The 25,676-nt window shown below is 45.9% G+C and overlaps 1 protein-coding gene across 1 annotated transcript in view; it reads left to right on the forward strand.

Moving 5' to 3' along the window:
- Positions 1-909: 909 nt before the first annotated feature.
- The window catches only part of HIP1 (huntingtin interacting protein 1), a 131,868-nt gene continuing 107,101 nt past the window's right edge, over positions 910-25,676 (forward strand). Inside the window, exon 1 of the mRNA XM_066599609.1 lies at positions 910-1,587. Within this exon, the coding sequence (XP_066455706.1) occupies positions 1,570-1,587 (18 nt within the window). The 5' untranslated portion in view covers positions 910-1,569. The remainder of the gene's footprint in view (positions 1,588-25,676) is intronic.

The following is a 25,676-nucleotide window of genomic DNA, read 5'->3' on the forward strand; positions in this document are numbered from 1 at the left end:
TTGAAATCAATGAAAGCATGCTTATTAGAGATGAGCGGGGGTACTTGCTAAGGCAAATTACTCGAGCGAGTATTGCCTTTTGCGAGTACCTGCCCACTTGTCTCAAATGATTTGGGTGCTGGCGGGGGTGAGCGGTGAGTTGCAGGAGTGAGCAGGTGGGAGCGGGGTGGGGGGAGAGAGATCCCCCCATTCCTCCCCGCTCTCCCCCGCCGCTCCCTGTGAGCACCCGAATCTTTTGAAACAAGCGGGCAGGTACTCGCAAAAGGCAATACTCGCTCGAGTAATTTGCCTTAGCAAGTACGGTCGCTCATCTCTAATGCTTATGTTTTTTTTGCGCGCACAAATACGCAGGGCATGTGTTGGCAAAAAACCCCCAGTAAAATATGCACACACCCACTAATACGCAGTGCAAATAGACGCGTAAATACGCTTACTCCCGTGTGAAGGCGGACTAAATTTGGTGTTGCTGTATTCCTACTGACTAAAGTTATTGTAATTTTTTACCATAGTGTGTGCGTCATAAAAACAAGACCACCCCAATAAAAGACGCAACCGTGTCCTTTCCAGTTCTACTAGGCATTTTTAATAGTTCTTCAGCACTTTATACGTACATTAAAAAATACAATTTGTCCTGCAATACAAATGATCAGAAATTTAAAAAAGTTATGATTTTCTTTTTTTTTTTTTTTTTTAAATGGGGAGGAAAAAACAAAATTGGAAATAAAATAATCAAAAAACGAGAGTGTCCTGAAAAGGTTAATTTTCCCTATGATGAAGAGGAGGACTCTGCATAATGAATGTGAGTTGATAATCCGTCCATGATGTGACCATGATGATGCTGATGGTTGGCAGTGTGCGGACCCCGTTGTAGAGCTGTCGCAGCTAATCCCCTAATCCCGGCGGCGGCGGCGGGGCGCTCTGTTCTCCCAGCGCTGCAGCCGCGTCCTCCCCCCGCACCATTCTTATTTTAATGCCGGGTCACACTCGCTCTGCCCGGGCTGGGGGGGTCTCTATCCCACAATCCTCTCCCCTGGCTGCCGTCTCCATCCTGCGCCCCTCCTCTCCGGGGCTGTCTCGGCCTCTCCCCCAGCAGCAGGAAGAGAGTTGTCCGTCTGATGCCAGGCTGGGTGACTTCTGGCGGTGCCAGGCTCCATCTCTCCTGTGTGTGTCTCTGTAGGCATCGATCTGCTGCCAGTCTGCTCTGCCCCCTCTCTGGACTGTCTCAGCACCAGCTGCCCATTGCCTGCTTGCTACAGATGCTCCTTATTTGTGCCCTCCTCTCTCTGTCTCCATCTCTTTCCTCTTCACTTGTGACCACTTTATACCTCCCCCCCTCCTTTTTTTTTGCACAACACTTTTAGTTCTGTGTTGCCCCTTTAACTGGTGTGCCCCCTCCCCTGTAGCCTGGTGCTTGGGCTGTGCCCCCTCCCTTCTCGGGTGATGATGTTGCTGCTTCCAGCATTGTGATAACTCCTAAACTGCATTTTTGGGCACTGGAGGTGGAGCTTGTACCCAGCAGCAAGCAACAAGGGGGTCTGCAAGTGGCCTGCGAAGGAGCTCATTGGAAAGATGGACCTTAGCAAAATGGTGAGTATATGAGAAGTGTGTCCTCCTTGTATGTAGAGCTCCGCTGGGAGAGCACATGGAACTTTTTGTGCAAAAATGTAGATGATTGCTGCTCTGAAGGACCAGGAGGGGGCAGGGATGGTGTTCCTATAGAAGAACATATATAAACAAATGGTCCCCTTTGCTCTGGCCAAGCCTCTTCCTAGCATAGAAAGTTGGAGAACCACATGTGTCTGGTAATGCAAGGCTCCAGGACCCGCAAAACCTTAGATATTCAGTAGCTATCGGATGCTGGTTGCACCATCTGCTTCGAGGAGAGACTATTTATCCCGGGAATTGGCGCAGTGATGATGGCAGTAAAGTTGTTACTGTACGTGATGAGTCTCGGTGTCCTGGATGTCCCTATTGTTAGTTCTTTTCTCTGTGGCTGTCTGTTACTTTCTGAGTGAATGTTGCTGATTATTTACAAACACTGGAGTGCAAACTGTTACATTTTGTTATGATACTTTGTTTCATCTTTTAGTTCTTTTCTGTCTGGTTTGTTTTGCTTCTTCACAATCAGCATAGTGTTGTTGTTTGCTGCACTATTATATCGCCCGTAACTCAGGCTATAATCGCGCTATTCTTCACATCCCCCATCAGGGGTTCAGTCGCTGTTTTTGTCGCCCCTTTAATAGTGTAGTTTGTATGTTATTCATGCTGTGAAAATGATGGCAACTCCGAGGGACCCTGATTAAAGTCAGTTGGTCTGTCTGTGGCTGTTGGATGGCATAACCGTCACAGCGTCATGACTTCCGTTATCTACGGAAAAGAACCAACACAAGTATGGACAGAGCTTTAAGGCTGTATTTACGCAAATGATTTTCACGTACAAGTTTTGTCTGATTACGAGATGGGCGGAACGTCCACGGAAAAAGAGCCCATTATTTTTAATAGGTTAGTAAACATGAGCGAATTTTCTCTGGGATCGAGAGTTCGAGATGAAAAAAATCGCGGTATGTCCTATTTTTGGGCGATTCTTGTTCAAGAATTGCCATTATTTCCTATGGGAGCATTGGAAAATTGCATCACACTCACATGCCATGTGCATTTGCATGTGAGTATGATGGTTTTTTTTTACCATTTCAACTATTGGAACCACATGGGTTTTTTTTTTTATTCACGCATGTCCATTGGGGCAAATGATGTATTTTTAGCGCCAAAATACATCACAATTGAAGAACAATAGAGTGCAATGTAGGTCAGATATACACTGACGTATATCGCAATCGCCAATGTAGATATGGCCTAAGGGACCTTTGACGTGGTCAGAATTGTTCTACATCATGCTGGCCTGTGGAAGATCCCACACCAAAATCCACATGGCTATCGTTCAGATGTTGATGCGGAATATAAAATGATTTAGAGGGGTTTTCCAAGGTCTGATGCATTGGTGGCAGTTGGAGGATGGCTGTTATTAAGAAGAATCACCAATACTCATCTCCCCGCTGCAGCGCCGCCGCTCCCGTCCTCCAGTTTGTTTACTTGGTCTGCAGCAGTCACGTGGGTTGAGTACCCAAGTGACCACTGCAGCCAATAGGAGGCCCGCCGGTGACGTCCTGTAAACCAAACGGAGCAATCTACATTTGTGTATAGCATCCCTCACTCTCCACCTCGCCATACCGTGCACATCTCCAGCCCCTTTACCTTCTGTATCACCCCATTACTTGTAGTATGTAAGCTTGTTGGAGCAGGAGCCTCACCCCTATTGTTTCCATCAACTGATTACTATGTAACCAGGGTTTTGTTTTTATTCCCCCTGTCTTATAAGCGCTGTAGAATATGTTGGCGCTATTTAAATAAAGATTATTATTATTACATTAGAAGCCCATGTGACAGGCTTACAGGACGTCACCAAGTCAGAAGAACTGGTGACGTCACCTGTCAGATGCCTTAGTACCAGGGTGCTGAAGCTGCATTCTAGCACCACAATGAGTATATTGATTTTATATCGTTTTGGGCACAGGGGTGTGGAGGGGGGGGGGGCACAGGGGTGTAGAGAAGGGGGGTGGCATATATTGTATTTCAGCTGCACTTCAGTAGCGGGGAGCGATCCCAGCGACCTCATTGGTTGTTGGGTACCCCCCCCCCCCCTTTGGAGATGTGCACGAGTGCTACTTCACGAGACCCGCGGGGGGTTAGGGTTTAGGGTTAGGTTTAAGGTTAGGGCTAGGTTTAGGCTTAGGTTTAGGGTTAGGGTTAGGTTTAGGGTTTAGGGTTAGGTTTTGGATTAGGGTTAGGGTTTAGGGTTGGGGTTAGTTGCCGACCCTCCTACGGCCCTGCTGCTGCTTATTTAACTGGCCGGCCACTCGTGCACATCTCCAAAGGGGGTGTGTACCCAACAACCAATGAGGTCGCTGGAATCGCTCACAGCTACTGAAGTGCAGCTGAAATACCAAATATGCGGGGGGGGGGGGGGGGGCGGACTAATTAGACTGTACATACTGTTCAATCAGGGCGCGGGCGTGTTCCCCTCTGATGTGAACGTTCCTGGCATAGCAGAAAAGGACAACAGAATGTGCAGATATACACGTAATAGCGCTCCCCATACAGTGCAAATACGTCACACTATCGCGGGCATATCCATGCCTACGCTCGTCTGCAGGAGCCCTTAGGCTGGGTTCACATGGGTTGGATTTGCAGCGGAAATTCTGTGCAGTAAATGCGCCCGTGACTCCTAATGCCAGGATTAGCCAGCCATGTGGACGAGATTTTGCGAAAATCTTGTCCACACGGGGCGGCCAATCCATTGCCAGGCGGAATTCGTAATGCGGTGCGGAATTGACAGCCACAGCGGCCTCACTCCTCTCAAAGGGGAAAGAAAGCTGCAACGGAATGCCGGCGGCTGAACCAATCCAAAACCCACGTTGAAATGGCGCGGGTTTTGAAGCTGTGTCTCTCCTGCGGATATCTCGCAGCTTTTTGGTGCGGCTACGAGATTTCCATGGGATTTCCGTCCTGTGGGAACCCAGCCTTAGGGCTTAAACACTTGACAGTGTTTTTGTCACGGCCGCAATACTTAACGAAGTGAAACCATTGCTTTCAATTGTTTTGTTTTACGTAGCAGGATTCTTGCTTGTTAACACTATGCGCAAGAAAATTTAGGACTTGCCCTATTTACTTGCACATAGTTTTTCTATGTGCGAGAAACGATGGTCATGTGTGCGCAATACCAGTTCTTGCATTTCCACAGAACTGCTAGAGATAGCTGAATGCATGTACTTGGTTATCTCAGACAGTACCTTAGAGATGTATGGAGCAGTAGTGTGCATGCAAGACCACTGCAGTATTCATATAAGATCACTTGGATCACAGTGTTGGACCCAAACTCATCAGATGCTAATCACCTATCCGGTGGATAGGTAATAAGCTATTTTCGTAGAACAGCTCCTTTAAAGTGGTTGTACCATAATTCATTTTCATCACCTATATCCAAAGGATAGGTAATAAAAGTCTGATTGGTAGGGGTTTCACCATTATGACCCCCCACTGATCCCAGGAACAGGAGTTCCGTGTCCACCTCTTCACATCACTGCCGGCTCACTGCACCCACCCACAGTAATGTAGAGTTTGAATGACGCGGCACCACGCAGACGCAACTGTTGCTCTATTCAGTCTCCTCCTAATTCCAGAAGGTACAATGAGCCTGTAGTGAGGAGGAAAGGGAGACATGGGTCCACCATTGTTGGGATCGGTGGACTTTTTTGATGAGAACCCCACCAGTCAGACTATTATTGCCTACCATATGGATATTCGATATAAAACAATTGTGCTACAACCCCTTTAAGGTAACCTTAGATAACTGATGGTCTAACTCTCTTTCGACTGACAGCTACTGTATTCCTCCTGACCCCCCATACACATGAACGCCTGGCTCAGCATTGTCAAAAAAAATTTTCAGAATTCGATGGGTTGGCCAACCTTCATCTAATGTGTATGGGCACCAATACAGCAGCCATACTTTATAACACACACATTCATAAAGCCACAGTACCTCGGATCTCGGCTGAAGAACAGCTGTTAACAGTTTTAGAGATTTAGCCTGGAAGCAAATGAAATGTATTTGTGAATCCTTCAGAAAGCCTTTAAGAAGGTTGTGTCATTCCAGAGTTACTCCAGTCTCCAAACCCGAAATGGATAGTTTTGTTGGGGAAAGTTGGCTCATTTTCCCTGCAGTGGGCGCTACTGGGTAGACATACTACATTCGACCATTTATATGAAACACCATTCGTGTAGCGGATCTGCATTCTGGTGTGCAGAGGGGGTTCCCAGCGGTCCCATGTTTTATCAGACTATCCTGAACTAATCTCTAGCATCATAAGTAAACACATCATTGTATAAAGAGCCCAGGAGAACTTTTGCCTATGGCTTCATTGAGATCAGAGCGCGACCTGCATGTGTGCACTTTATGCTTTAAGGCCCTTGTACAGGGAATGATTAGCATTCAAAAAAGCATTCAAATGAGCAAAAATAAATGATAACCATTCAGTGCAAACGCAGCCAATGGTCGAACAGCGAATGATAACATAGGCGAGATTCTCGCACGTGATTTGTGCGTTGCGAGACACACAAATCTTGCAAGAATATGAACCCCACTTTTTTGAATGGGGTCATACACAAGGGTGTAACTATAGGGGATGCAGTTGCACCCGGGCCCTAGGACCCTTAGGGGGCTGATAAGGCCTCTCTTCTCCATATAGGGAGCCCAGTACTATGACTACAGCATTATAGTTGGGCCCAATTACAGATTTTGCATTGGGGCCCAGGACCTGCAAGTTATACCTCTAGTCATACACATTAGTGATTGTTTTCCTGCATCGCATCATACCGCTTATCTTTGGGCGTGCCCTCGCATAATATCGCCCATTGTTTTCAATGATGGGCAGCAGCATCGCACTAGGTGCTAGGTGCATGTGAGGTCTCCCAATTAAAAACAATGTGGGACGCTCTGCGATCCCCAGGCCCTACAGATGGGTATATGCGTTTTTGTGCACGCCTCAGTGCAATGTATTTGCGCCATGTATGAGGCTTTTTCTCGAGCGAATTGGCGCGTTTTAATGTTTTTTTGCACACGCAGCGTTTCTTTAGTTGCACGCAGCTAACTAACACAGCCTGATTTAAATGGATATTTAGCCTAATGAGTTCTAGATGTTCTCTTTTTCTCGCTGACTTCTGCAGCAAATTGCATGGGTATAGGGTGCACATTTTTGCACTTCCCATACAATTTCATAGGGACCTTTGGGGTGTAAATGCTCACAAAATACAGCAGGTCCTATTTTTTTTTGCTCCCGCACAGAAAGGAGATGTGAATGTACCCATTAAAATCAATGGCTTCTATTCTCTGCATATTGCACATGCAAACTTAGCGTGCTCAAATATGCGTTAAGGAGTCCTTCGGGTACAGCCCTGAGGGTACAGAGGGATGTTTTTTTCATATGGATGAATAGAAATTAATGCCACACTTTCGATCCTAATAAGGATATTTAACCCTTTACAATCCAATTTGTATCCTGGTTTTCCTAGGGGGCTTACTCTTTTTCTGCCATTATACAATGGCGCTATCTGCTGGCTAAAGCTAGTACTGCATGACATGACACGTTGGAGTGGCTCCGACAGCAGAGAGGCTGGCAATATACAGTAAGAGAACCCCGATGAACGTCTTCAAACATCGGAGCTGTACAGCCTTAAAGGGGTTGTCCCGCGCCAAAACGTTTTTTGTTTTTTTTTCAACCCCCCCCCCCCGTTCGGCGCGAGACAACCCCGATGCAGGGGTTAAAAAAGAACACCGGACAGCGCTTACCTTAATCCCCGCGCTCCGGTGACTTCTTACTTACCCGGTGAAGATGGCCGCCGGCATCTTCTCCCTCGGTGGACCGCAGGGCTTCTGTGCGGTCCATTGCCGATTCCAGCCTCCTGATTGGCTGGAATCGGCACGTGACGGGGCGGAGCTACACGGAGCCCCATTGAGAAAAGCAGAAGACCCGGACTGCGCAAGCGCGTCTAATTTGGCCATTAGACGGCGAAAATTAGACGGCACCATGGAGACGAGGACGCCAGCAACGGAACAGGTAAGTGAAAAACTTTTGATAACTTCTGTATGGCTCATAATTAATGCACAATGTACATTACAAAGTGCATTAATATGGCCATACAGAAGTGTATAGACCCACTTGTTGCCGCGGGACAACCCCTTTAAATCACAATGTCTTGAGAGGTCAGACAGTGGATTGGAAAGGGTTAAAAATGTGTCAGAATGCAGTCACTGACATTCATGGAGCGTTATCAGACATTTGTGGGATTTGGGAAATTCTTCTTTAATAAGTGGTTAGTATTTCCTGATACACAAGTCTGTTGTTGTGTCATCGAGTGCCAAAGGACTTGTAGGAGATGTCTCACACAACTTCTTTGGAACTAGATGACACAACGGCAGACTTCTACATCAGGAAATACTAACCACTCATGCCGTTTATTTGTCCTATTAGTCAACATAGGGATCGTAGATTGAGATCTGAACCCCCATCTTTGAGCCAGAACCGTGACCCCCTGTGTAGTGGATCCTGCTATGGCAGACCCATCCCATCCACACATTACATGGTTTGCTAATCATTTAAATGGCCATGAAGTGCTACATAATCACTGCAAGGGAAATGATCAGATTGACACGTCTTTTCCCGGCTATAACATCCACGGATTGGAGAATCCAAGTCATCGGTGATCAGCTGATCCCTGTGCCGGCTTCTAAATTTGAAGGGATCGTATTTGTGAGACAACCCCATTAGTGGAACACTAGTATAAGTGTATAATCGGAGGAGCGGGGTCTTTCTGTATAAAACTTTCAATATGTTATTTGAATGGTTAGAAGCAAAGTATGTAGAGGGGTCCGGAAAATCGTCAGACCCTCTCACTTTTTTCACATTTTGTTATTAAAATTAACAGGATAGGGAATAACTTGCTGATCGGTCGGGTCTCACCACCGAGACACCCACCAATCCTGAGAACAGGGGTCAGTGTCCCCTGTTCTAGTCACTGCAGGGATGCTTCTTCCACCTATAGTGACGTCCCCGCGAATGGAGCGCTGGCCGAACACATGCGGTTGGCGTTTGATTCAATTCAGTGGGGCTGACGGAAATACCCGAGCTATCGCCACAGTCCCATTGAAAATAAATGGAGAGGTAGAGTGCTTGTGCGACCAGCGCTCCATTCATTCTCCTCCTCACTACAGGGGGTGCAGCGAGCCTGCAGTGATTAGGATGGGGGGCACTAGACGTTCGTTTTGGAATCAGGGGGGGTCTTAGCGCTGAGATGTCTACCAATCAACAAGTTATCCTTTGGATAGGAGATAACTTGTATTTCTGGTACAACCCCTTTAAGGCTCTGCTCACATCTGCCATCATACAACGGATACCTCTGGTGCCTCATGGACACCACTAAGGTAGTTAGGGTTTATTTACTGATCTAATGGAAAGAATAGTGTTTAAAGGGGGCAGGGCATGGCTGTCTTTAGTGATTCTCCCATGAGCAAGAAGGTGACCTCCTGGCATCAGTGCTCACATCTTGGGCACCATGATGCCAGGAGTTCAGAGCAGTGACGCTGCAGCCTCTAACTGGGAGAATTTACGGAGCCGCTCAGCTGTTTCCTGGGGGCTAAAGAGAGGTGAGTTTTGCCCCTTTTTGATGCCATGCCCAGCTGTAAATTTTAGTAAGAAAACCGTTTTATTGCAGCAGTGTTACTTTTAAAATGATGGGCACCACATTGGCACACACTAGACCACATTATGAATTAGTGGGGTCTATTGAAAACCAGTGGTATCCATCATGCATCAAATTCGGCACTGCATCGTGGCCTCATTACCGATGTGGACAGAGCAGGGACCGTTTCTTAGCTATATTTATTTCCAATGAAGTTGGGCAATGACTGATACTAACGAGGTTGTCACTGGGCTTTACTAGAGTCCTGGTCAGCCTAATTATGCAATGATTCAGGAGTTCTGTCATGAGACACAACCGGGCAGATTTTCTGTTTGTGAGTTTGATTACCTGCAATGTTGGCCATCTTTGTTTTTTTTATTATATGTCCCATGGTGCTTTAACTGCGTGTGGCCGGCACCCTATCCATGTCCAGTGGCCAATGGCTAGAAGATTTTGCCATTAAAAAGGCAGTATTACTGGCAAAATCATGCTGCCAATGACTGCCAAGGGTGGGCAGGGTTTCAGCTGCATGCAGTTTATTGAACTGTGGGACCCTACCCTTAGTTTAGGTGCACACTAGCCCTACCTGTGAGTTGCCTCTGAGAGACTTTGGCGCAACTCATATTGGAAAGCACGTGCTGTCTGATATATGTGGACACAGTATACTGATATTTCTTGTCCATGATAGCACCCAGGCCCAAAATATGCCAATGTGCCAGAGATCTTATACAAACAAGTTACGGCCCATTCACACCTGTATTAGGGCTTTTTTTTTTTTATAGCAGAAAAATCGGATTAAGGACTTTTACCCACTAGCATTTTTTTTTAACTCTATGATATCGCTCTTTTTTTTTGCAATGTGACTTCCTAATGTTAAAATCACATCGCACTAAAATTGCAAAAGCACAAACTTGCAATTTTTGTGTGATGCGATTTTAACATTGGAAAGTCGCATTGAAAAAACGCAGCGTTAAAAAAAGCGCTAGTGGGTAAAAGCCATTAAGCAGAAATAAACGTTTCTATTTTTTGAAACGTCCATCTACTTATTGATTTCAATGGGGTTTCAAAAAACAGAAAGCAAACAGAAAGCTTTCACTTTGCTTCCATTCCATTAGGCTTTCGTTTTGTTTTTTTTACAGGAACAAATAGTGTTGAAGACTGCGGTATTTGTTCCTGTAAAAAACGGAATCCTAAGAGAACGGAAGCGAACTCAATGTTTTCCATTTACTTTCGTTTCTTTTTGAAACCCCATTGAAATCAATTGGGGAGAAAAAAACCTGCAAATGTTTATTTCCGTTTTAATTCCGTTTTTCTGCTCCAAAAACGAAGAACAGAGAAACGTAATTATGGCTGCAGCCCTAAACAAGGTGTGAATAGGTCCTTAGGTATTCTGTCATTTTCTTCCAGCTGTGAAACTACAAGCCTCAGCATGGCTTTCCAGACACTTTACTGGTACTACATGTAAGAGCTAGCAACTTCTTTCAAGGTCAGACTCTGGAAGTATCCTGGGACCAGATAGTAAGAAAAGAATACGGTAACCCTTTTCTTGGGGTTCACATATTTTTTGACTCTAAAACATTTTGCTGCTTTAAGCCGGATTCACACGGACGTATTGGAACATGAAACTTTTGGGTTCGCAACATGCAGAAAATCAGAGGCGTAACGTGAATTTCCTGGGCCCCAATGCAAAACCTGTAACAGGGCCCCCAACTATAATGCTTTACTCATAGTACTAGGCTCTCTATATGGGGAAGAGAGGCCTTATGGGCCCCCTAAGGCTCCTGGGCCCGGGTGCAACTGCATCCCCTGCATCCACTATAGTTACTCCTCTGCAGAAAATAGAACCCATTGATTTCAAGCGCATATTTTGTGTGCGCAATTTTGACGCACAAAAGAAAAAAAATTCTGCACAGGGAAAGAACACATCTGGCACTCGTTAAAGAATTTGGCTGTTTCAATGGCAGGGAGCATTGGTGCTTAATCATGATAAGAATAATCTATTTGTATAGCGCCAACTTGTTCTGCAGCACTTTTGATGCATGGGGAGCTCAATCAGGAAGGGGTGGGTGGGTACAGGAGGTATAGGGGCAAGGTGTGTACATGATGCGAGTTATCTCAGGGCGGAGAGGTCAGGGGAGTTGGTATGCTTCTTTGAAAAAGTGAGTCTTTAGGGCATGTCTGAAATTCCGTGCATCAGGGATTGTCCGGATGTCTTGGGGTAGAGTGTTCCATAGGCTTGGTGCTGCTCTGGTGAAGTCCTGGAGATGAGTATGTGAGGTTCGTATTAGGGGGAGTGCGTGGGATGGGTGATTTATAGACAGGAGGGAGGCGATGTACGGCGGCACGGCGCCATGGAGAACTCTGTGAGTGAGGGTGATGAGTTTAAATTGAGTTCTATGATACATGGGCAGCCAATGCAGTGACTGGCATAATGCAGAGGCGTCTGACAGGAAGATGAGTCTAGCTGCCGCTTTTAGTATGGACTGGAGAGGGGAGAGTCTGGTGCAGGGGAGGCCAATGAGCAGGGAGTTGCAGTAGTTGAGTCGGGAATGGATGAGGGCGACATTGAAAGTCTGTAGTGTGTCCGTGCTCAGGAACAGACGGATTTTTGCAATGTTCCTGAGGTGCAGGTTGCAGATTCGTGTTTTTTCGCTCGTGCAAAAAGGAAAGTAAGAAACACAGTTGTGTGTGCGAACACGCAAACTTCATTCCGCAAAAACGCAGCACAAATATACTGACAAATCCTCTGAAGAGCTAGCCATAGCGGGCACAGAGCTGTCATGTATATACAATACATACTCTAATATTTGCCACTGAATGGCTTTGAAAATGTTCAAACACGATCAAGTAGCGATAAACAGGTGGCAGACGTGAGGGATGTTTACTTGTGAAGAACGTGGGAAGCAGGAAGGCTAAGATTACAATTAATACAAATTAGGAGACAGCAGAGAAAAGGCCACCAGGCTGCACAAACTGTGGGCTGAACATGTGAAGGGCCTCTGAATGCCTGACCGGTGGCTGACGACCCAGGGAGCGACAGGAGAAAAGTGTCAGCTCTGGGAAAGCGAACACTGAGACACAACTAAGAGACATTTTACTCCTAACACCGGATGCTCATAGCTGTAATCGGGATGCACGTATTTATAGAAATCTTTGCTCAACTGTTAGGGCTTATGCCCACGAGCGATGCGGGATACACCCGCGAATTTACGCTGCGGGAATACCGCAATTAAAAACAAAAAGTGCCTGCGGCTGATCACGGATTTCCACAGTCTCCATTAATGCTATACTAATGGAGACCTCCCCCGGCATAAAACTGTGGGAAAATAGAACATGCCGTGGTTTTTTCCTGCTCACGAAATCCGCAGTAGAATTTCGCATGTGAGCATTGGCAAGCAGAAAGCTATTAGGCTCAATAGCTGCGGAATTCATGTGTGGATTTCCGCCACGGGAAACGCAGTACAAATCCGTCCGTGGGCATTCACCCTTAGGCTAGTTTGTATCATGCTTGTGATGTACTTTTAAGGGTGGACACCCACTCGCGATTTTTTTCCCTGCGATGCGATAGTGATGATTATGAAACCAATGATTTTGAATGGTTTCGTACTCATTTGCGATGTTTTAGTAGAGCTTCGCATCGCAGGGAAGAAATCTGCGATACCGCTCAGTGTTTTCAATGGGGCCAGTGGCAGCAGTGCTAGCCCCATTGAAAACAGGGAGTACATCGCAGGACTTCTGCCACAGCTGTGACCCCATTGCTGCTGACAGCCCTATTGAAAGCAGTGGTTTTTAGGCAATCCCCGCAGCATGATTTTCAGGGAAGGGCTTGAAATATAAGCCCTTCCCTGAAAATCATCCCTAGCTGGTGAAAAAAAACAAAAATTCTTTACTCACCTCTCCACCGCTCAGGTGCGTCCTCCGGCCGGCTCCCCTGCAGTGCTGTCCAGCACTTTCAGCTGGCAGGGATTTTAAAATCCCCACCTTCTGAAAGGGCTGTGCTGGTTGGCTGAGCGCTCAGCCAATCACAGGCAGTGCTTAGCTATTCATCAATGATTAGCTAGTTAACATGCTAGAATCCAGATAATAATCTAAATGAGCGATTGGGTCCATTTACACAGGATGATTGTTGGTTGCGTAAGCGCTCAACAGCCATCCCAATGATTATCGCTCTTACGCTTTCACACAGGAGCGATAGTCATTCAGTGAATGAAGGTGGAAGGTGTCAGAGATCTCTTCCGGCGACCGCCTCCATTCACAGTGAACAGGCAGGTGTTCATAGATCAATGACTGCCTGTTCAAATTGGCCGATAGTTGCTTGCTTTTTAGGAGAGCTACAAGTCGAGTGACTCCGACCAGTGAGCGATTCTCACTCACTTGCCCTGTTGGATCCCATGTTTATTTGGGATGACAGTCGCATGTAATCATTTGTATGAGCGATGACTCAAGTGACTATTAGCCCATGTAAATTAGTATGGTTGTACACATTAGATGTGTATCGGCCAGACATGCGGAATGTGTATAGCCACCCTTAGTGTAAGCCAGTCATTTAGGCTATCTACGGAGTATAGTTGCACATGAGGCAGGGTTTGTTTTTTTCTCGGGCCATTCAAACTCTGCGCCATGGTGCTCGAGTTTGAAAAAAACAGCAGGAAGCTAGGTCCTGCCCTGTCTTTTCCATATGTAGCATTAACTATGTGCAAGAAAGATAGGGCAAATACTAACTTTTCTTGCCCATACTATTAACGGATGAGAATACTGCTAATGAAAGTGAAACCATTGAAATGAGTGGTTTTATTTTGTCCCGTTATGCGACCGTGATTATCACCGCCACAAAAGGACTAAATCAAGCCATCTGAAGAAGCCCTTAGGTTAACTTCACACTGGCGAGTGCGATATGGGGCCGTGAATCCCACCCCCATGTGACGCCTGAAATATTTTGTTGGAACAGGAATAAGAAATATTGTAGCCATCCTTGCAAAATGAAGATCAGCTGTGCCCCGTTATTGGGAGGCTTCTCTAATTACCATTCACATGCTACAATGATAGTGAGCACAGAGCTTTTTACGTAAACTAAGCCCTGGCTGCACTGTATTTACTCGGGCTTACTTTGCCTACAGGACGGGGATCATTCTCACTGCACAGTCTATTGCATGGGCATATAAGAGAATAGCGATGTCCCTCCCTGGCACATTTAGCACATTGTATCCTTTGTACTATTTTGTGCATGATGTGTGTCTATGGCTGCCAGTTGTGCAGTCTGATTACACGTTGGGCATGTGTAATATCATGTGAACGCACCCACGGGTATTACCTGGACTGCAGCGCGTTTTACTTACATTTATTCAATAACCAGGATATAGTATGAGCATTTGACACAGGCAAACAAAAGGCAAAAACTAAATATCCAGGAGCTGTTGATTCTTGCAACTACTAATGTATCTTCTGCAACAGTTGTGTTCAGTTTAGGTCAGTCATGACTTTCCTGTTTTATCCATCCTTCATGTAAGGGCCGTGTTCAGTCAATACTTTATATACCACAACTGTTTCATTAAGAACTTTGAACAAATTTCACCAGTTCATTAAAGGATGAGGTCAGAGACTTGGAAGCTGATAAGCCGCACAGGGGCCCTTCTGACAAGGGGCCTGGCACCACCTTAAAAATAGTTTTTGGTGTCCTTGTTCCATAATTACAGTATTCTGGGTGTTACGCTGCCTTCACATCTGCGTTGAAACCTCAGTTTAGAGGTTCCATCGCAGATTCGGCACAAAATACTGGAATAGATAGTCCTACATGCAGCGCCTTGTCTTCCGGTAAAATGCCGGGCAACTGAGCTGAAACCGAACGGACCACATTAGGGTCAATGGGGTTCATTCGGCGCTGTTCAGTTCCATCATCAGATGGACCCATTTGGTCAGGAAACCCCAATTCCTGCTTCCAAAACTGAGCAGGAAACCAGGACCCCCACCACAAATGTGAAAGCAGCTTTCCATAGTCTTCTTAAAAATCATATAGAGATCTGGTCTTAAATATCCTTGGGATGACTTACTAGAGTTGATATGGACATGTCTCAAATAACAGTTGCTTTTTGTTGATCCATTATTTATACTCTTGCACATCTTTACACCCTGAAGTCTTACTATACGGCTGGCTGATATAAAACTCTTTAATGTTGTATAGTTATTAGAGGGGTTGTCCGGGTTGTAACATCTGCTCGGCCACCCGTTTGGTCTCTGTTGACAGCTGCAGTCCCGCCCCGTTTATAGGATGTCACAGGGCCTGCAGACGGGACACCAGTGGAGGACAACGGGAGCCGGAGAGGTGAGTATATCAAATTTTGTTATTTTACTACATGGAAGGCGTTGTCCACAGATGTTGCGACTCCTTTAAAGGAAACATTTGAACATTTAGCCTAGCCCTGTAGGTAAAATGGATGATTTCAACTAAAAGGACCGTCCGTCAGGTGAAATTTAACCACTAATGGCCTTTTTAGCTAACTGATGGCAGACTTTTATTGTCTGGAAAGTAGTCACCCACAATTGAAATTTTTGTCTGATACAAAAGATGTTTCATTCAACGAAAGACCTTTTGTGTAGAAACGATCTTTCATTGAAAGAATATTCCCAGAGAGATCTTTTGTCCATTGCCCGTAGTCCTTGAACATGAATGGCCAGTTTGAACAATTGTGATAACTGGAGATGAGCGAGCACCCAAATGCTCGGGTCCGCGTTATTCAAGTCGAGTTTTTTGTAAAATTCGAGAGCTCTACTCGAGTAACGGACCTTATTAACTACAATGGGAGACACGAGCATTTTTGTATGTGGGACGCTGCGTCACAAGCTTTTTTTTTTCTTGGTTTCTCTCTCCCTCTCTCCCCCTCCCTCTCTCTCTCTCTCTCTCTCTCCCTCTCTCTCTCACTCTTTCTCTTTCTCTCTCTCCCTCTCTCTCTCCCTCTCTCTCCCTCTCTCCCTCCCTCCCCCTCTCCCTCTATCTCTCCCTCTCTCTCTCCCTCTCTCTCTCCCTCTCTCTCTCCCTCTCTCTCCCCCTCCCCCCTCTCTCTCTCCCTCCCCCCCTCTCTCTCTCTCCCTCTACCCCTCTCTCTCCCTCTCTCCCTCTCTCTCTCCCTCTCTCCCTCTCCCCCTCTCTTTCCCTCTCCCTCTCTGGGGCGGGGTCGAACACGCCTTGATGCTCGTTCGAGTGACGAGCACCATCAAGTACACTAATACTCGAACGAGCATCAAGCTCGGCAGTGTATGTTAACTCAACTCTAGTGATAACCAATATGGACTAAAATGTGTATAGTGCTTATGTGCACTGAACATTTAGCAGGTGATCATTCATTCAATGGTTGTTCAATTAGTATCCTACTTCCATCTAATGTCTACGGCCAACTTAGGTCAGTGGGAGCGAAAGGAGTACCAATAGTCTGGGGATGGCGAGTAGCTGGATAAAGCCTTACTGAAAGGGGAGAATCGCATGGAAAGAGCCATCAGGGCTGATAAGTTGGTGCCAGTTAGTTGAGTGCTGCAAGAGTCAATATTGACTCTTAGCCGTATTGCTCATCTACACCAATACTAAATGCTTCCCACGGTTGCCTGCAGATGACTGTATTTGCTCACATTTCTGCGCACGTAAAATATGTGCGTGCAATGTACAGAGAATAGATCCCATTGATGTCAATGGGTTTACTCTCATGAACAGTTTTTGCTTGTATATTTTGTGCGCGGTCACAAAAATAGGTTCTGCTCTATCCTTCTGCATATTGCGCTGCAAAGACCCCCAGAAAAGTCTATGGGAGGTCCGCAAATACACTCACAAATACGCAATATGATGTGCAATTCTGTGAATAACAACACATCGGACCTACATAGACTAAATAGCCCTTTAAATTAGGGTGACGGTGTGCAAACAGGCCCTGCATGTGCAAAAAGTACATATGCGCCAATACGTACGCAAATCACCCTAGTTCACCGCGCAAATACGTTGCACTGAGGCGTGCGCAATTGTGCATATGTGAAGCCTGCCTACGGCTGATTCGTTAATGATGCTTTTAGATGGAACGATCGTTCAAAAAAATTGGTCAAATGAGCGAAAGTTAACAATAATCATTCAGTCTTAATGCGAGCCAACGACTAAACAGCAATTGTTTGCTTTTTGCTCATCGTTCATTTGACCCTTTCCAATCCACTGTCTGACGTCTGAAGACATTATCATTTAAAGCTGTACAGCTCCGATGTTGGAAGACGTCCGTCAGGGTTCTCTTACTGAATATTGCCAGCCTCTCTGCTGCCGGAGCCTATTCAATGTGTCACCTCATGCAGTACTGGCTTTAGCCAGCAGATAGCACCATTGCATAATAGCAGAAAAAGAGTAAGCTCCCTAGGAAATCCAGGATACAAATTGGATTGGAAATGGTTAATGTAGGCTTAAAAATCATCGTTGGCTCGGTTCAGTTTAAAGAACCGACCGTTCGGTCCTTCTTCAGTCCTGCTTATGTGAAAGTCTGAACTACACTGAAAGATTCTCATTGAATGAGTCATCGATGTATCTGTCTGTCTAAACAGGCCGCACGAGTGAACGAGCTGGTGATGAGAGTCCTTCTGTCTAAAAGGAGCCTCATAGTTGACATCTGACTACTGTGTTTTCGCAGTTGGGGCGTTTGTACTGCTCGCCGTGTCTCTGGCTGCGCACATTTCTCTACCTTTGCTTTGAGTGATTTATAACTGGAGGACTATTTATTTAAGTGTCGGGATGATATTTTTAGGCTGGGTATATTCTGTTTCTGGGACTTTTTCTTCTTGTTTTCACTAAGACTTTATAAATGCCTAAAAATAGTAAAATACCATTTCTTGTTCTGGATATGGTAACGGAAAATTAAACTGACTCAAAGCAGAAAAGTGGAAGCTGACGTTATAAGGGAATGGATAACTCATTGCTAAACACTCTCAAAAGTCAGAAAACCCAGTCCCCACATCATCATACATGGAAGGTGCTGATGATGATTGGGTTTGGTTATTGTAATATAAACATGTAGCAATCTTTAATATGTATTTTGTTACATTAGGCATCGTTCTTGATGTTTTAGCGCTCCTGGCCACACACGGGTATTTGCTGTGGAATCCGCGCCGGGCGTCCGCACCACGGATCCTCAGCAAACAGCTCCCATAGCATGCTATGGGAAATCGATTCTTCCTGCACACTTGCGGAAGCTAATTGCGGTTTCCGCAATCAGAGGAAAAATCGTAGCATGCTCCAGTCAATGGAAGCCGTCCGAACCGCGGGCCTTTCGCAATGTCGCGGGAAATGATGCGGGGAAAAGCTGGAGTTAAAGAAAAAAAATCTGTACTACGCATACCCAATGGCTCGCCGTGCGGATCATCTGCAGTACAGATCAAAAGAGAAGACAGCAGGTAGGCACGGGTGCCGCCGCGGGCAGAGCCGGATTCCACTACGAGATTACACATGCAGAATCCAGCTCTGCCGTGCGCAGGGGGCCTTAGTCTTTCCTGACCAGGAAGAGCAGAGCTGTTGCACAATTCAACCAATTATTATATAGGGATATAACATAAGTGATAGTATTAGGGCATATGGACGCCACAGAAGTAGGGCTCCCGCTCTGGATCCCTCTCTGTAAGCAAGTACAAGAATTTGCTCCATATGGTCAACTCCTGTTCTGGTGGGAGATAAGACTGTGAAGGGCGGCAGATGTGTAAGGAATACCATAAAGGAAGAGAAGGAAGTGCATTCAGCATTTTTCACTGGGAATTTGACCCAAAATCTGTGTCAGATCTGCAGCAAAATCTTTGCCTGAGGTATCCCATTGGTTTTTAAGAGGAATCAGTGCCATAGTGTATGTGGTGTGGATTTCAAATGCATGTGGCATGGGACTTCTCAACACCGATTCCACATTTTGGAAACTCATGCATGGACTTTCTCAGTGAAAAGGGCTAAATCCACATGTAGATCCATGGCAAACAGAAGTGCAAACCCGTGGCATAGCTGAGGACTTCTGCTGCTGATTAAGAAGCGGAACCTGTATGGAAAAATCCAACATGAATTCTGCCGTCTGAACATACCTGAAAAATGACCAGAAATCTTCTCCCAAATGCTGCTTTATTAAGATCAATGAAAATCCTCATATGTGTATGAATTGGATGTTCTTAAGACACCAGGTCCGTCTGACACTATTAATCTGCATGAACATCCCAGTCTGAGGATGGTTTCACATCTCTACTGGAACATCTGTTTGAAGGCTCCGTCACATATCCAGGACAAAAAGCTGGGCAGCTAAGCAGAAATTGAATGAACTCCATTATAGTCAATAGGGTCCAGGGGCGTAACGATAGGGAATGCAGGGAATGCAGTTGCACACGGGCCCAAGAGCCTAGGGGGGCCCATAAGGCCTTTCTTCCCCATATAGGGAGCCCAGTACTATGAATAAAGCATTATAGTTGGGAGCCCTGTTACAGACTTTACATTGGGGTCCAGGAGCTTTAAGTTACGCCTCTGATGGAGTCCATTCAACGCTGTTCAGTCCCATCCTAAGATAGAGGTGTTCGGCCACGGAGATTCCTCCTTCCGAAGGAAACTGGGGTATTATTGTATCTTGACGCCACCGGACGTACTAGTGGAGCCAAGATACAGGGTATTTGACAGGGGGTTGATGCCCCCTGTTCGTGATTGGCTGCATGCCTGTCTCCCCATCCTCGGGCTCACAGGTCCTGTAGGCGCCGGTGGCCTCCCAGCAGCACTGAACGTGATGGCCTCCGCGGTGACTCTCCCTGGCGCCTGCATTGTGCCCCCTCCGTTCCCATGACTTGGGCCACTGTGGAGGAAGGTAAGAGTCGGCGGTCGGCACTTGTGAGTGTTGCTGTGGCAGAAGTCAGCGCTGGCCGTGCAGTAAGGTGAGAGCTGGTGATCGGTACATGTGAGCGGTGCTGAGCGGCGGGGAAGGGGGAGCGTAGTGTAATCAGCGGAGCATTTTGCTGGCATCGTCGCCGAGGTGTATGTTCCCCGACTAAAGTGTGCATACATTTTTGCCTGCCCTGGAGGGTTAGGAGTTAGTTTTCCTGTTAGCCTTACATTCTTTGCTGTAAATGCTTCCATGTTACCGCTGTAACATGGAAGCATTGACAGGTAATAAAGTAAGCCTAAGGCCTCATGCCCACAGTCGTGACGGCCTCCGCCAGTGGTATATTGCAGCGGAGTCTGCCACGGCGCCTCTCCATATTCACCACTCCTAATCCGCTGTACATGTCCTTCCTGGCGCGCATGTGCAGTACAGAGCGCGACGCGCCGGCAGTGTGGGATGACATGGCTGGCGGTGGGTGGGGACGTGTATTCATGCGATACTTCCGCTCTGCTACAGCGGAAGTATAGCCTGATGGCCGGCTTCCATTGACTACAATGGAAGCTGGCCGCGCGTATTCCCATGGCAAATCGAGCATGCCGCATTTTCTTTCACTCTGCGGAATTCCGGAACATTGAGCTATTAGGTTTAATAGAACCTAATAGCTGCGGGACAATGCCATGGATTTCCGCCGCCTAAAACATGGCAGAAATCTGTACGTGGTCATTAGCCCTAACATGAACAGGAATTCCTAAACCTAACCCTCCAGGCCAGGCAAAAAGCAATCCACACGCTGCTGCTGGTAGGACCTAACTGAATTCTGCCAATCGGGAACTAAGGGTGTGACAGGGGTATTCCTGCATCCAAACCATGTCAAACCCCTAGCTTCCTGGTGGTGATAAGGTACAATAGTACTGGAAACTGGAACCCCCAACATAGATGTGAAACCACCCCGAGGCTATCACAGTTATCTGCCGCTGGCATGCTTTCAGCTGAATGAGCTTCAGTATCACGTCATGATGTCCTTTACCGCTGCTGAAAAACTTCCTGCTGAGAGTCGTACTAGTTCTTCTGTGTACCATTGCCCAACCATCTCACCAGTTCTCTTTTATGTATGTGGCTATACTTTATGGTGGTGACTGTTCTGCTTTTTACCGTATTTGATTGCTCTGTTGCCTTATATGTATCTGTTGTCTAGTCTTCAAACTTTCAGAGCAATCGGGCAGATTTACCAATACTGGCTCATGATCAGACAATGCAAACAGAATTTGGCCACTTTCACATCAGCGCTGGACCCTCCTAAAATATGCATACAAAAAAGCAGCATGCACTATTTTTATCCACTTGAAGTCTATAAAGAGTGATTAAAATACCGATGCATCCTCAATCCATCCATTTCTTTTCGGCAAAAAAAAAACCAACCAGCTTTTCAGCAGAGGAAAATACTATCAATGTAAGCAGATATGGAGGCAATGACAAATGAAATACTGATGACATACTAATACAATTGTATTGCTAATAGATCTGTATTATGGTCCTTTATGAATACGCTCGTGTGAAAGGGGCCTAAGGCTAAGTTCAGATGATAAGGATCCACCTATTACAAATTCCACAGGCAACTTATTAGAGAATCCGTGGCAGAAATCCGAGGATGAAACTAGGATTTCTGCTGCATACATGAGTCCACAATAGCTCCATTGTCATTCAGTGGGGCTAATCCATGGCTCCTGGCTCTACTGGGTGGACTCCATGAGGATAATGCACATCCTCATGAAAGCATTACATTAAAGTGAAGCTCCATTCCTTTGACTCATTTACTAGGCATTAGGTTTTAAAATGGTTGGCCTTAGTTGTATGTGTCCTGTGCTGTCGCACAGGGCATCGGCCACCAGCTAGTAGAAGGGGCACCAGGCTAGCCCCTAACTAATCTCCCTAAACCCACCCAGCCAGATGATCTTCCTTCATACAACAGCATCTTGTGAATCTTCATGAATCCTCCTCCTCTTGGTTCTTCTCCCCTCTAATGTTCCAAGGTGCGACTGTCAGCCCATCGGCACCCCCACAACACAATCACTTAATTCTGCTACTATATTTATATTATGAGCTGGTTCTGAGTCTGTATTTATGTTATGGTTTTGGCATTGTATGCATGTACTGATCTTGTTTGTGGTGCCGTATTTATGAACTGATCTTGGTTCTGCAGCTGTATTTATGGTATGAGCTTGGTCCTGGCATTGTGTTGATGGTATGAGCTTGGTTCTGGTGCTGAATTTATGGTATATAGTACGATCTTGGTTGTGGTGCTGTATTTATCTACTGAGATTAGTTATGGTGTGGTTTTCACGTTATGAGCTTGGTTCTGGTGCTGTATTTATGTTAGGAAGGTAATGTAGTTAAACTTTAATTTGGCTGACAACGGGTACAATCATTCTGAGCATGCCAGTGGGGAATGGTAGGGGATCTGTGAACAAATGCGATGATGCTTCATTTTGGTGTTTTGGCACCGTTTTCCATCAAAAATACTGGTACCGTGACAAAAACCCGTAAGTTAATGGAGTCCATCAGGAGTTGTCAGAAACTCTTTGAAACTAATTTGTTGGAGTTGTCGTTATAACATGGATGTCATGACGCTGATGTGGACAGAGCCTTAGATTCAGGGGCGTAACTATAGAGGGTGCAGGGGATGCGGTTGCACCCAGGCCCAGGAGCCTTGGGGGGCCCATAAGGCCTCTCTTCTCCATATAGGGAGCCCAGTACTATGAATAAAGCATTATAGGTGGGGGCCCCATTCCAGGTTTTGCATTGGGGCCCAGGAGCTTCAAGTTACGCCTCTGATTAGATTTATTAGTTTTTCTAGCACTTGGACATGATAAAAAGTAACGATAATAAAAGTGAGAACCTAAAAGTAAATGATACATACTTATGTGCTTTTTTTTTACTGAAAGTCTTTTTTTTGGCTTCACTGCTTTACGTTCTGTTGAACTTTAACTTATTTCTTATCTGCGAGCTACTTGTTTAGTGTTCCGATGCCGGTGTAGACTCATTGGATGAGAAAGAGTTAAATATTAATAATGAAATCTGTCATGGTGACTTAGGAGGTGGCTGTCTCCTACTGAGTTGACCTTTCGGAGAACACCTTTCTTTTAATGACATCAAATATAGATTCTGGCCTCTTTCAGGAAAGGAGATCATGCTGAGAAGTGGTGACGCTGAGCGCTGACTCTTAAATGTCTGTCTGTAAGGTGCAGTAACTAAGTGAGCTGGAACTAAGGAGTGGTGCTTCCTGTCTGGCGTGGGAAAGTCTCACATTGCGTTCTAAATATAGACCCCCTAAACACGAACGCCCATCCATACCTCCAGCCAGGCGCTAGACTGGGAATCTGGAATAAATAGGAACATCTCATTAGTCTATTGCGTTGTTAGAAAAGCAAAGCCGAAAACCTTTGACTGTAGACAGATGTCCATATTTAGCCTTTGGGTAGAAGATGCATGATGGTATCTTTCGTACAACCCTGTTTCCCTGAAAATAAGACATACCCTGAAAATAAGACATAGCATGATTTTCCAGAATTTGTGAGGATGCAAAATGATTTTTCAGGATTTTGAGGATGCTTGAAATATAAGCCCTACTCCAAAATTAAGTCCTGCTAACAGTTAATGTAAATAGTGTCCAGGCAGCTATACATGTAAAAAAGTTAAACCTTTTTGAACAAAAATTAATATAAGACACTGCCTTATTTTCGGGGAAACACGGTAGAACATAGTTTAAAAGGGTTCTCTACTTTAGACAAGCCCTGACAATAAGCAGATCACAAAGTGTTTGTTCCCTGACTGGGACCCCAGTGACCAGCTTCAATCTGCTGGGAAACCTAATAGCAAGTGTTCAATTTCCCTGAAATTAAACATGACATTGTGTCCATTCAGATCAGTGGGATATCCATATAATAGAGATGCGCTTTGTAAATGCTCTCTACTGTGGCCAAGAGATGAGGATCAAGAAGGAAGATCCCATGTCATGACCGCAGAATTCCCCATAAGAAAGTGGGCATTCCAAGGTAGACACCCCTTTGAAGAGACCCTTTTATTTCCCTCCATGGGTATTAAAAGAGTTGACCGGTTACTAGACAACCCATTTTTAATAGGACCCCCTGGGTGAAAATAATAAACAGAGGTATACTTACTTCTCCGCGGCCACCGGGCCGCTGCAGTCCTGGTGATTCCTGTGACAGATACAGGAAATCAAGTGATCACTGCTACCAATGAGAGACTGCAGTGTTACCACCTGTTCTGCTGACATCAATGCTCATATCCTAAGTGCCATGATGCTAGGAGATCAAAAATGTGATGCTGCAGCCTCTCATTGGTTGCAGCAGTCAGATGATTTCCTGTGACATCATCAGTCACAACAGAGGTCGGGAGGCTGCAGAGAGGTAAGTATATCTCTGTTTATTATTTTCACACAGGGGTCCTATTAAACTAACTTCAGTGCTCAGTCAATATTGTTACAGAGTTCCTCCTTGGTAAGCCTCTCTTTAAGTATCCCTGGCTTTTGCAGTGCAGTTGCTGGTTATAGCAGTAACAATGGGCATTCAAATCCAGTATATCTTAAGTTTTGATACCTTGTTCTCGATTAGTTTTTTTCTTTTAAGTGTGGATTTATTACTATGTGTATTCCTAGTCCAGTCTTATTTCCTAGCCTCTGGTTTTACCTGCTCATTCCTTGTCTGTATCTTCATAGCCTAGCATTATTCAGTTTGTTTGTATGCCCTTTTGTTTGTGGCCTTTTGTTTTCAGGGGCAGTATTTCAGATAGGATCTCCAGTACAAATAACTGAGGCCTACTTGGGACATTGGTGTCTGATGTTGAGGTCAGTGTCATGGAGAAATTTGGGAAAGACATAGAGAAAGCTAGGAATAGGGAAATTATTTCTCTGGTTGTTATATCTGTTCCATAGCCTTTGCTCCAGTCTTAATTGCTAGTTTATCCTTATCTTCCTCCTTATCCAGTTACCATCAACTTCTGCCCCTGTGATCTAATAGTGCATCACCAGTTTTGTATTATTGTTTTCTGTTGTCTTGACACATGCTTCATATCTAGTATTCTTGCGACAGTCCAATTGTTACACTGTTTGGCTCTTCTTTAAGGCCTCCTTCCCACGAGCGTGACGGGCTCCGCCGCGTAATATTACGCTGTGAAGCCCGTCACGGCGCCCCCCAGAGCCCCTATACTTACCTGCGGGAGATAGCGTGAAATCGCTTCCCCGCCCACCGCCGCCGCGTCACCGCCTGTCATCGCCCGTCACCGCCCACCGCCGCCGCGTCACCGAGCGTGTCACGTGACGCGGCCGGCCGCGTCATATGGCGTCATATGACGCGCGGCGGTGGGCGGGAAAGCGTTTTTTCACGCTATCTCCCGCTGGTTACAGCGGGAGATAGCGTGAACGGACGGCTTCCATTGACTGCAATGGAAGCCGTCAGTGCGTACAGCCCGTCCTCACCCGCAGAAAATAGAGCATGCTGCGGGTGAGGACGGGAG

The sequence above is a fragment of the Eleutherodactylus coqui genome, chromosome 4, assembly GCF_035609145.1.
Source record: "Eleutherodactylus coqui strain aEleCoq1 chromosome 4, aEleCoq1.hap1, whole genome shotgun sequence".
Taxonomy (NCBI): domain Eukaryota; kingdom Metazoa; phylum Chordata; class Amphibia; order Anura; family Eleutherodactylidae; genus Eleutherodactylus; species Eleutherodactylus coqui.